We start from the raw sequence: 13,746 nt of genomic DNA on the forward strand, positions 1-13,746 counted from the left end.
GTGGACTCAATTCTTTAAAGCCAAGTATTTGAAAAATAGAAAACACTTGAGAGAAATGAAGTTAGATAAAGGAACCAGATTTTGGAGATCGATTGCATGTGTGATACCTGAAGTATTAGAGCATGTTCGTGTTCAAATTAAAAAGGGTCAGCCTCTTTCGGATTTGATCGATGGTTAGCCTGCGGTCCCCTTTGTGCTAAGGTTCAGGAAATTAGAAACCATAAGCTACGAACACGAGATTGTTGGGATGGAGATGGGTGGAATGTTGATTTATTAATGGATCTATTAGGTGAAGAACAGGTTGAGGAAGTAATGAACTCTGCTATTTCTTGCAAGGAGGGTCTAGATACAGTAATTTGGGAACCTTCAACAGATGGGAAATTTACCACGACAAGTGCTTGGGAAATTATAAGGGATTGTAAAGAGGATTTCTTAGTCTCAAAATGGATCTGACATCCTATGTTGCCAAAATGGGTGTCAATTTGTATATGGAAGTCTTGGTTCGCTTATCATCCGGTTGATACTCGTATTTAAGAAGTAGGTGTTTAGATGGTCTATCGGTGTGACTGTTGTTCAAATACCAAGATTGAATCTCTAGACCATATGTTTTGCACGGGATCTTTTGCTCAAGAGGTATGGAAACAAGCAGCAGTGACATGGGGTGTCAGTTGTATGGCAACAAATACATGGAAAGCCAGAGTTAATCTCTGGTTTAGTTGTGCAAGACGGGCCTCACAATTAGGCATTTTGGTAGGTCTTATACCTAGTCTCATCATTTGGAGACTTTGGACTCGTTGATGCAGAGTTGGGATGGAATCAATTCATGATTCGGTGAGAACCGTGTGGCTTGATATTAAATATTGGATGAGATCCATTTCAGACAAGTTAACTAAATGTGCACCTACTTCTTGCATGGATATTGCAGTCTTTCGTTGTAAAGACCCAAAAAATTATAATGATTAAATAATTAGGAAGATGATAAATGGAATAGATAATTAAAGAATAAGGGAAAAAGAGAAGATTTAAAAGAGGAAGAACAGCAAACCTCATCGACAAGTGTTCTTCTAGAGATTGTTGACGAAGTTCAGTCCCTCGTCGACGAAGAGATCCCGAGTGAGTGAATTTTGGATTTTAAGTTTTGTTGACGAATGCACCCTCTCGTCGACGAATTTCCTTCTATGACTCGTCGACGAATCCTGTCTTCTCGTCAATCAAGCAACATGGCAAAATCGTGTATAAAAAGATTCAAGGAAGCTTCTTTGCGAAGAAATCTATTTTTCTCCAATTTTCTCTCTCTATGACGGTTTCCTTTGCCTTCTCTCTTCAAATCCGGACCAGATTCAACCTGAATCAACGAACGGAAACCGCTATGGTGTTCTAGGGGAGATCTCTATACATTTAGCGAAACAGATTTCTAAACTGGGCTTTTCGAGAAACGCTCCAAAGTTGAGGTAAAGGTTAGGATTCTTAGTTTTTGTAAGTTTAAATGTTTATTTGAGGTTTATAGGTTGAGAAAATGCTGAAATAGTAGGTTATTTGGAGTTTATCTAATTAAACTAGGTTTTTTATCCAGGGTTTGGGTGAGCGCCACAGGCATCATTTTGGGGTTCTTATTGGCGTAGTTCAAGAAAGCAGGTAAGAAGAATATATTAAATCAGGAATTTTTGTGAAATCAATTGGTAAAAATGGAAAATTTATGTATATATGTATATGATTTTTATGTAAGTTCAGAAAACCCAACCATTTAAATGGTAAATTTTTTAGCCTAGGGCTATGTTACTAGTTATATTTGCGAAAAAGGAAAGTAAAATGGCAGATTTTCTGGATAACTGTGTAAGAAATTAAATGTATATTTTTAGTGTATTAACGATAATTATGGTTGGCTTATTTTTAGTAAACGTATGATTATATGCTTTTAAATTGTGTGGCATGAGTAAAACAAAATTTCTGTGCTGAACTATGATATATGTATGAGATGCAAGAAATAATGGAAATGTATTGATAATCAAAATGGGATATGGTTTATGATGCATGTGTTTGGGATTGTTAAATGACAAGTATGGTTTGAGAACTCTGGAAAAATGGAAACTGGTAAACTGGAAAATGGGCACAGTACTGTTGCGGATATATTTGGTGGAGCTAGTGCACCCACACATTTTAGATAGTGTGTGGAGATGGGATGGTCGATTGTGCTAGGAAGGGTAGTGTCCCCCTGGAGTTTAAACCAGTGTGGGAGCAGCCAATCGAACCTACAGACAGTAGAATGTGGTTGATTTTGCTTTGGTAGACCAACCAGAGTTTAAGTCCAGCCTTCAGACCACACAACCCGTCATGGGACGGAAGCATGACTATGATCTTCGATCGGTATAGAGAGTTCTAAACGCATAATTGTTATTTAACCATGGATAATTTTGAAATGGCAGAAATGAGAACAACGGATATGGAAACTGGTAAATAGAAATGATATGGACAAGAATGATATGGAAATAGATTATAAGAAATATGGAATATGAATGTGAATGTTATGAATGATACGAAAATAACAGATATAGAGTAAAGAAAGAAACGTATTATATATGGTATTATTACATGTATTTGGGGCGGGGTATACTCTTTGCCCGAGGGCTTGCTGAGAAAGGCAAGTGCCCTGATAGGTATGGATGTAGCTGTAGGCTGTATAACGTGTTAAGGCAGAGGGAAGCTACTTGTATAGGCGGGTAATATTCTCGGGAACTTCTTGTGGTAAACTTTTGTATGAATGTGTGAGTACGAGATAAAATAATCACCTGAGGGCTTACTGAGTAAGGTAAGTACCCTGATATACTTCAGTTGTGACCGTAGGTTTCTTAAAGGGGTGCTACTTGTATGGGCGGGTAATCACCCAAATCCTTGGGAACTCTCGTTGGTAAAATACCTTGCATGTGTTTGAGTAGAAACAGAGAATGGTTTTATAATTATGATTTCATTTGAAAATAATGAATATGTATGTATATTGTACACAAATCTCATGTTGGCCACACACTGCTTTAATGTTTTCTGTCCTTAGTGAGATGTGTGTCACCCCATAGTTGAATTTCATCTTTTCAGGACGTTCACGGGATTGAACTTAGAGAGCTTGGGGCTTTTGTATTATTTTTGTAGAGAGAGAGGGTATAAACTTTGATTATGTTTTTGGGTTGTAATATATTTATTTTTTCAGAGGTGTATATGGATGTTTGTGAATACTGGATGTTGGGTTATGTTTTGAGATGTATATAGGTATAGAAACTCTGGTATAATTTATTGAGGATATGTTTTTATTTCCGCTGCGTAGTTGATATAGAATCAGGTATTATGATATCAGATATAGGTGAGATATATTGGAGATATATTTTGTATAACACTCCAGCCCCAGGTTTCGGGGAGTTACAATTTGGTATTAGAGCATAAGGTTTTGGGATTCTGCAGACTTAAGGATGATTAATACCAGAGTGTAGGAATAGGTGATAATGAGGATAGGAGATGGGTAGACTAGGTGTTGAGAAGTTTAGGATTTTGTTTTGTAGCCTAGAGGCAAAAATTCCTCGACGATTTCATGTGATTTTTCTGAAGCAGTCGACGGCCTCTGAAAAGTCACGGTAAACCTTAGATGATTTCGTTTCTAAGCTGTGAGACTGGTCCTGAATCGAGAAGTTAGATGTATATTGGAATTTAGATTAATGATTGTGTTGATAGGGTTATGATAATGGAATTCTTATCCCTTTTCTATTCTATTTTCAGGATGGATCCCAAGGATGAGGATGTAAGGGTTGAAGGAAGAGATGATTCAGAAACTTCCAGTGAAGAGGATATCAATACCTCTACGATGCTGAGGGGTATAGACCGACAGGTTAGGGCAGAAATGAGGAAGGATACTAGAGAGTAAAACTGTCCAATGGTAGATCAGGGCTGTAGCATCTAGGAGTTTATGAGGATGAATCCTCCTACCTTTAAGGGAGGACCTGATCCAGTGGTTGTAGAAAACTGGGTTCAGCAAATAGAGGAGATACTCGAAGTACTTGACTGCAGGGACGAGCAGAAGGTCCGCTATGCTGCATTCAAGATGACAGGGGATGAGAAACAGGCTTTCTGTGAAGCATCTAGAGGAACAGAGGTTAGTAAAGATAGCTTTGACGTGAGATCGATTCAAGGAGCTATTCTTTGACAGGTACTTCCCCTTGTCCACCAAAGAGGAAAAAATTGAAAAATTCACTAATCTGACATAGAGGGAATATGACTGTGGGGCAATATATAGCTAAGTTCGTTGAACTGTCGCATTTTGCTCCGTTCTTGATTCCAAACGAGGCGAGGAAGGCCAGGAAGCTTGAAAAAGGCCTGAGATGAAGGCTTTATGAGCTTGTTATGGGGTTCTAGGTCCAGAATTTTTTAGACTTGGTAGACAAGGCTTCGGTGGTGGAAAAGTGCATCCAGGGCGGTACAGAGCCATAGAGTAGAAGAAGAGGCTTGTACCTTCTAGTTTTTAGGCCGAGGGTAGTCAGGAATCGTGGAAGAGAGAGAAGAATATTGTGGGGCCAAGGCAGGAGATGGCAAATCGGAGTTATTCTGGTTACTAGGATAATCAGTCTTACTCCTTATGTCAGAAATGTAATAAAAGGCATAGGGGTTAATGTTGGACCGGGAATTCTAATTGTTAGGTGCGGTAAACTAGGGCACATCAGGAGGAACTATTAGGAATTGCTGCCTATTGTACCTACACCTAGTCAGATTCGAGGAAATCAGCAAGTACCTCGAGGTGGTGGTGGACCAGCACTTGTCTACACGATGGTCCTGGACAAGGTAAATAAAGCCAAGGGGGTAGGTGTGGATTTATGTTTAAGATAATGATGATTTTACTTAATTATGGATGATGCAAAAGTTTATTTGGTGATATTACTGAACTATATGGAATATAATGAGTTGACAATTGTAAGAAATGGGGAAATGAATGATTAGCGAAATTTCGAGGATGAAATTTTTTGAAGGAGGGGAGAATGTAAAGACCCGAGAAATTATAATGATTAAATAATTAGGAAGCTGATAAATGGAATAGATAAATAAAGAATAAGAGAAAAAAGGGAAGATTTAAAAGAGAAAGAACAGCATACCTCATCGACGAATATCTTGTCTTCGTCAACGAGTGTTCTTCTAGAGATCGTCGACGAAGTTCAATCCCTCATCAACGAAGAGATCCTGAGTGAGTGAATTTCAAATTTTAAGTTTCATCGACAAACGCACCCTCTCGTCAACAAATTTCCTTCTGTGACTCGTCGACAAATCCTATCTTCTCGTCGACGAAGCCACATGGCAACATCGTGTATAAAAGGATCCAAGGAAGCTTCTTTGCGAAGAAATTTATTTTTCTTCGATTTTATCTCTCTAGGACGGTTTCCTCTGCCTTCTCTCTTCAATTCTGACTTGGATTCAACCCGAATCAACGAACGGAAACCGTTACGGTGTTCTAGGGGAGATTCTCTATGCATCTAGTGGAGCAAATTTCTAAACTGGACTTTTCGAGAAATGCTCCAAAGTTGAGGTAAGAGTTAGGAATCTTAGTTTTTGGAAGTTTAAATATTTATTTGAGGGTTATAGGTTGAGAAAATGTTGAAATAGTAGGTTATTTGGGGTTTATCTAATTAAACTAGGGTTTTTGATCCAAGATTCGAGTGAGCGCCACAGACATCATTTTGGGGTTCCTGTTGGTGTAGTTCAAGAAAGCAGCTAAGGGGAATATATTAAATCAAGAATTTTTGTGAAATTAACCAGTAAAAATGGAAAATTTATGTATATATGTGCATGATTTTTATGTGAGTTCAAAAAAGCCAACCGTTTAAATGGTAAATTTTTGAGCCTAGGGCTGTGTTACTAGTTATATTAGCGAAAAAGGAAAGGTAAAATGGCATATTTTCTGGATAACTTTGTAAGAAATTAAATGTATATTTTTAGTGTATTAACAATGATTATGGTTGGCTTATTTTTAGTAAACGTATGATTATATGCTTTTAAATTGTGTGGCATGAGTAAAAGGAAATTTCTGTGCTGAACTATGATATATGTATAAGATGCAGGAAATACTGGAAATGTATTGATAATCAAAATGGGATATGGTTTATGATGCATGTGTTTGGGATTGTTAAATCGCAATGTATGGTTTGAGAACTCTAATAAACTGGAAACTGGTAAACTGGAAAATGGGCACAGTACTGTTGTAGATATATTTTGGGGAGCTAGTGCACCCACACATTTTAGATAGAGTGTGGAGATGGGATGGTCGATTGTGCTGGGAAGGGTAGTGCCCCCCTAAAGTCTAGACCAATGTAGGAGTAACCAATCGGACCTACTAACAGTAGAATGTGGTTGATTTTGCTCTGGTAGGCCAACCAGAGTTAAGTCCAGCCTTCGGGCTGCACAACCCGTCATAGGGCGGAAGCATGACTATGATCTTCGATCGGTGTAGAGAGTTCTAAACGCATAATTGTTATTTTAACCATGGATAATATGGGAAATGGCAAAAATGAGAACATGGATATGGAAACTGGTAAATGGAAATGATATGGACTAGAATGATATGGAAATAGATTATAAGAAATATGGAATATGAATATGAATGTAATGAATGATACGGAAATAAACGATATGGAGTAAAGAAAGAAACGTATTATATATGGTATTATTACATGTATTTGGGGCGGGGTATACTCTTTGCCCGAGGGCTTGCTAAGAAAGGCGAGTGCCCTGATAGGTATCAAATGTAGCTACAAGCTGTATAACGTGTTAGGGCAGGGGGAAGCTACTTGTATAGGCGGGTAATCTTCCCGATTCTCGGGAACTTCTGCCGGTAAACTTTTGTATGAATGTGTGAGTACGAGATAAACTAATCACCTGATGGCTTACTGAGTAAGGTAAGTGCCCTGATATGCTTCAGTTGTGGCCGTAGGTTGCTTAAAGTATCAGAGCAGAGGGGTGCTGCTTGTATGAGCGGCTAATCACCCCAATCCGTGGGAACTCTCGTTCATAAAATACCTTGCATGTGTTTGAGTAGGAACAGAGAATGGTTTTATAATTATGATTTCATTTGAAAATAATGAATATGTATGTATATTATACACAATTCTCATGTTGGCCACACACTGCTTTAATGTATTTCGTCCTTACTGAGATGTGTCTCATCCGATAGTTGAATTTCATCTTTTTAGGACCTTCATGGGATCGAACTTAGAGAGTTCAGGGCTGTTGTAGCATTTTCGTAGAGAGAGAGGGTATAAACTTTGATTATGTTTTTTGGTTGTAATATATTTATGTTTTCAAATATGTATATGGATGTTTGTGAATACTGGATGTTGGGTTATGTTTTGAGATTTATATAGGTATAGAAACTCTGGTATATTTTATTGAGGATATGTTGTTATTTCCGCTGCGTAATTGGTATAGAGTCAGGTATTATGATATCAGATACAGGTGAGATATATTGGAGATATATTTCATATAACACTCCGGACCCTAGTTTCTGGTTTCTGGGCGTTATATTCGTGTTTTGGATATTCAAGTAAAAAATGTGAGTGTTCGTCTTCCTTGTGTAGTCAGATGGTGTAAACCTGGGATAGGTTGGGTTAAATTGAATGTGGACTGAAGTTGTAGAGGTAATCCAGGTAATTATGGTAGTGGAGGCGTGATAAGAGATGAAAGAGGATTATTTAAAGTAGTTTTTTTCTCATTACTCGGTTATGGAACCAATAATATGGCTAAATTGAAAGCGATTATTATAGGGTTTAATCTGTGCAAAGATCTTGGATTTGGTCAAGTGGAGATATCTTGTGACTCTACTTTGTTGGTTTAGTGGATTAATTCTGTGAAGTTTTCGGCTTCGAACTTATGGGAATTGTGGGAAGAGCTTGTGTTAGCATTGAGAGGCATACATTATAAAGTGGAACATGTTTACAGAGAGGCGAACCAAAGTGCGGATTTTTTTGCCAAGCAGGGTGAATCTGGTATATCTCGATCATATAGTTTCCAAGATGATCTTCCACGACAAGTGAGGGGAATGATTTGATTGGATTTGTTGGGATTTCCTTCCTTGCACTCGTGATGCTTTGTGCTGGTAGTTGTGAAGGTTGCAGTGGATGGTTTATTTCTCGAGATCTTCTGGAGTTTTGTTTGTTTTCCACTTATAGTTATATAGTTCTTATTTATTTGTCTGGTTGTTGGTCATTGGTTTATTGGTTTTGAATAAGTTAGTTAAGTCAGTTTTAGATTCTTGGGGTTTGATTTTGTTAATCCCTAAGTCTCAAGGTTGTAACTACAGTATTCCTCCGCCATATGTGAGGATTTTTTAATAAACTTGGGACGGGGCCACTATGTGTGGGGCTACCAACACTTGTAAATTTCGATACCTTAGATCTGCTATGCAAGCTGAAGGAGAAATTGAAGATGATGTAATGCATAGAGTTAAGGCAGGATGGTTAAAAAGAAGAAGTACTTCAAGTGTCCTATGTGATCATAGAATACCCTTAAAATTGAAAAGGAAGTTTTATAGGACAGCTATAAGACCAGCTATGCTATATGGATCGGAATCTTGGGCGACGAAGAAACATAATATCCAAAAAGTAAAAGTTTTCGAGATGAGAATGCTTAGATGGATGAGTGGTGTAACATTGAAAGATAAATTAATGAATGAACATATTCGTGGTAAGTTAGGTGTAACTCCTATAGAAGATAAGATAAGGGAGGGACGACTCAGATGGTATGGACACTTGCAATATAGGTCTTATAGTGCACCTGTGAGGAAGAGTGTCTTAGTTACTCTGAGGGGTAGTAGAAGAGGTAGGGGTAGACCTTAAAAAACTTGGGAGGAGATAGTAAATAAGGATTTAATCTCCTTGAATCTATCAAAAGAAATGGTCCATGATCGCATAAATTGACGAAAAATAATTCATATAACCGACCCCACTTAGTGGGACTAAGGCTTGGTTTTGTTGTTGTTGTTGTTGTTTATAGGTAAGTGTGGAATCTAAGCCCAGCGCTCCCTTGAGGTGGTTTGACTGATCCCATCCCTAGAATTCTTTGCCTCCTAGTGTGAATTGTTTAATTTGGGGGCAGTTATTTAATTTACAAGAGGACGCTCTGTAATACTTGGCCAGACCAGATGCTGGCAATTGTGAAATCTTGGTTGCCGCAGTTTACAGGTAGACACTTCCACAAAGATTAGTCATCTCAAAACATACAGATATTAAAATCCAAGTCAAGAGAATTGAATATAATTTTTTTTGGAAAGGAAGTGCTTAGCTGCTGGGATGGCTCGTGGCTATCTGCTAGATGAACTGAATCCTCCAGGTTAAGGGGTGGAGTGCTCATCTTTGATGTTTGAACACACTATATTTTTTTGTTAGTGTTGTGTTCCAGTTATATAATCTATATGTTAAAAATCCATTTGAGTATCTGGGCAGATGCCATTCTGTTACCACTTGGTGTGGTTTTAAATGTTTCTAAATTCTCATTATTATCATTTTTTCCCTTGCATTTCAAAAAAGGGCTGACAAATCCTGGTGTGCATGTGTGCAGGTATGCTCAGTATGGTGATATTTCCCCTAAAATAGATGTATATGCTTTTGGAGTTGTCCTTTACGAACTTATTTCTGCTAAGGAAGCCATTGTCAAGGGAAACGAATCCATAACGGAACCAATAGGGCTTGTTGCTTTGGTTGTTTATCTTGGCCTCCCTCGGGTCTTTAGCAACTTCATAATTTGCAAAAAACTGTTTGAACATTGACTAAACTAAAATTCCATTGCTGTACAGTTTGAAGATGCTTTTAGTAAGCCTGATCCAGTAGAAGATATTCGCGAACTTGTTGATCCCAAACTTGGCAACAAGTACCCAATTGACTCAGTCTATAATGTAAATAATCGAACCAACTAAATGGCAAAACCATTATGTAGTTGTACTTCAATTGTAGTGAGTTTATGCTGGTTTTTTCGGGTTTTGCAGGTGGCGCAGCTTGCAAAGGCTTGCACGCAGGAAAGACCTCAGCAAAGGCCTAGCATGAGGTCAGTTGTGGTCTCACTCACGGCACTTCTGTCCTCAACTGGGGATTGGGATGTTCGTTCCCTCCATGAGAACCAACACCTACTCAATCTAATGTCTGCAAGGTAGCCTCTGGCCTGCACAAGAAATTCGTATCTTTCCAGCACTGCCTCGGAGGATCTGTAGATTATAATTCTAAAAGAAGGCAAATATTCATCATCCCGGACTATAAAGCTCCTCGCTTCGCAAGGGTAAGGGGAAGGTCATTACTGTGTACGCAGCCTTACCCCTACTTTTATATAGAGAGACAATTTTCTTGGACTCGAATCCATGACCAACTGGTCACAGAAGAACAACCTTACCACTGATCCAAGACCCGCCCTCATATTTTAATATTGGAACTTGAATCTTCTTCTTCGGGAATTGTTGAATTGGGTACTGGTATTTGGTAATCTGCTTCAATAATTGCAAGTAAAGAGCATTGAATTTACATAACTAAAACTGTACTCCCCATGCATCTGGACACCGCAAGAACACCAACCCCACCCCTGGAAACCTTTTACAACACAAATTTAGGCCATGTTTTGGTTTGTAAAAATGACAATAGAGTAGGAATAGAATGAAATAGAAAATTTGAATGAAGAAAATCTAACAATTATAAATTCATTTCTACCTTATTAACCTTTTTCAACACAAATTTACCTTTTACAACACAAATTAAGGTCATGTTTGACTTGTAAATTGAAAATAGAGTAAGAATAGGATGAAACACAAAATTTAAATGAAGAAAATGTAACAATTATAAATTCATTTCTACCTTATTGGACATCCAAACCTCACATAACTTAATTTAAGATCTAAAATCCTCACTCCCCGACACAACCTAAGAACATGAAGAAAAAAGATGAGTGGCCAGTAAAAATAGTATTGAGATATAATAGTTTATTTTTAAAAATTAAAAATAATGTGTAGAACTTTGTATTATTCATATTTTTCTCGACCCTCCTAGGATTTGAATCTAAAACCTTAAACTTGAAGTCTCATATTTTAAGAGAGGATGCCTTCTAGAAAAACTGCATATTCTTTAATAAACCATCAAATTCTTATACTGCCACTGTTTTATTCTTAAAAATATAGCACTATAATTTTGAATTGAATTTTAAAATGCGTGACTCGTGAATTTAATCTAAAAATAATAATAATAATTTATAGCACAACTTTTTGTTGCTAAAGGGAAGGCTAAAAATGTAAAAAGAAATAAAAGAATTTGGCGTAGCCAGTTGTAGTTGAATCTTGAAGAAAGTACTGGTATAAATTATTGCAGCGCTGCAAACGAGCAGAATTTAAATAATGGCTAAATTTTAAATAATCTCACGTGTAATTATTTCTAAAAAGTAGTACAAGTTTCTTCTGTAATTCATAGAAATTTATCTCTCGTTGCACTACTTAACTCTGAAGTCTAAAATACAACAGTAAAATAAAAATTCTGCAACATATTTAATTATTGAAAATATTTTTTACTTTTTAATTTCAGTTTTTAAAAATTATAAAAATAGTATTTTGCTTTTCACGTTGCTAATATTTATATGAAGAAGAACTTGAAGAGCAATACAAAATATTATGTTGTTTCAATATAATTATTTTTTTCAAGAAAAAAAAATCAACATTAGCAACATACAAAATCAAACTTATTATTCATGGGAGCTACGTTTATGGCTTGAGAGAGATTTCCAAGGACATCCTAAATTTATGATTTTGGAGAGTTCTTAAATTTGGATTTGCACAAATTTTAATATAATTTTATATTAAATTTTGTTTAAATTCACTCAAATTTAAATTTAAAACCTGGAATTCAAACTCGCAAACGCAGCGTTGAATGTCATTTAATAGTGGTCATTATAGGAAGAATAACCTACCCATCAATATAGGACGTTAATGTTGGATCAAAACTTAATTACGAACTTATATGTGAAACAATTATGTGTTGTGGATTGTCTAATAAGGATAGACCTATTTAAAAGTGATCGGTTATTTTGGATAATGATGGGCTTTAATGTATCTGATAAGTTGTGGACCTTTAATGTGTAGATACTTTAGTGGTAATTTCCATTTATTATGATGCGCAAAAACGAAAATACACATACATGGCCAACGGTTATATATAAATAGTGGTTATGGTCCCCCGATCGCATGAATGGTTCCAAAAAAATTTCTCTTTTGTCATCCCATCGCCAGAGAGAATACAAAGAATGCCAAAGGAATTCTCTGGACATTACGTGTTGATCTAGAAGGTCATCCACCCGGCTCGAGACATCTTGGAACGCCATGGATTCAGGTGTTCTTTCGCATTTAGTTTAATGTTCTTGATGATTTGACATGACTAATTCTGGCTTGATGATGGTTTTCATCAATCAAAAGGAAATATTTTTAAGATCTTACAAGTGGTATCAGAGCGGCTTCATGTTAAATCATTGGGAAATAGTTTCTCAAGTTTGGTTTGATTTGAATCAAACTAAAAGGGTGTTCTTGTTTGGGCCTTCATTATCTTCATGTTGACAGAGTAAATTTTTTTAAAAAAAATAGCTTTTCAGTTCAATTAAGAAATTATCAGATCTTGTTTACTTGAAAGATATTTTTGTTGCGGTTTAAATTTTAAATTTGAATTTAGTTATTTTATTTTGAGATAAAGATTTAGTTTGAATTTTTATTTTATCTTTTAGTAAATTCAAACCAAACTAAAATTATGACCCAACAACTTTTTTTTTTTTAATTATTGAAATTGTAAGAACCCGACCCAAGAATTTTGAATTAAATAAATAAGAAAATGGAAGGAAATTTAAAAAGGGAAAATTAGCAGGGCTCGTCGACGAGGCTCCTTCTCTCGTCGATGAAGTCCCTTCTACATCTTGGCGACAAGATTCAGAGGTTCGTGAATGAGTGAATGCCGAGAGATTTTAGGAATTTTGAAATCTCAGGATCATCAACGAGGCCAACTCTGTCGTCGACGAACTCCCTTCTTATGCTCGTCAACAAGGACGCCATCTTGTCTACGAGGCTGGCCGGGTCAACTAAGTTATAAATATCTATTTCATTACTTAATGGAGAATAAACTGAAATCCTCTCTCTCTCTCTCTCTCTCTCTAGAACTCGAACCAACCCTCTCTCTCTCTAAGATTCGGGCTATCTGTTACCTGAATCGACGATCCAACGTTACTACGTGGATCAGGAAAGGAATCTTTACGGTTATAGCAGATCAGATCTTCGTTTTGAAGATTTTCGGGTTTTATCCCAAAATCGAGGTAAGGGTCCGATTTCGTTTTTGGTTCGGTAGATATATAGTAGATAGAATTATATTAAAGTTGTTTTCTTCAATTTTTAGGTTTTGGGAACTCGGTTCGCTGTTTTGGAGCCGTTTAGTTCGTGTTTTGGTTTTCGGGGAAAGGTAAGAGGTTTTTGTTTATATCAATTATTTTTGTAATCTGAATCAGTAAAACTGTGGTTTACGATTATACGGATGTTTTGGTTACTTATTTGGAAAAATCTATCAAGTGAAATTATGGGATTTTCTAGTTTACAGTTTTTGGGAAAATTGGGGTTTCAGGTATCATCTCTGTTTCTATTGGAAAACTTTATATTTGTATAAATTGTAATGTAGAGATGATCGTACCTTTGATTATGTTAAACTGTATTTTCGAATTATATGTTATAAGATT

The 13,746-nt window shown here is 36.6% G+C and overlaps 1 protein-coding gene across 1 annotated transcript in view; it reads left to right on the top strand.

The window, feature by feature from the left end:
* The window catches only part of LOC131153015 (chitin elicitor receptor kinase 1-like), a 72,353-nt gene extending 61,846 nt beyond the window's left edge, over positions 1-10,507 (top strand). The window contains exons 10-12 of the mRNA XM_058105029.1: positions 9,574-9,712; positions 9,809-9,907; positions 9,998-10,507. Of these exons, the coding sequence (XP_057961012.1) occupies positions 9,574-9,712; positions 9,809-9,907; positions 9,998-10,162 (403 nt within the window). The 3' untranslated portion in view covers positions 10,163-10,507. The remainder of the gene's footprint in view (positions 1-9,573; positions 9,713-9,808; positions 9,908-9,997) is intronic.
* Positions 10,508-13,746: the final 3,239 nt, after the last annotated feature.

Source organism: Malania oleifera, chromosome 4 (assembly GCF_029873635.1).
Source record: "Malania oleifera isolate guangnan ecotype guangnan chromosome 4, ASM2987363v1, whole genome shotgun sequence".
NCBI classification, from domain to species: domain Eukaryota; kingdom Viridiplantae; phylum Streptophyta; class Magnoliopsida; order Santalales; family Ximeniaceae; genus Malania; species Malania oleifera.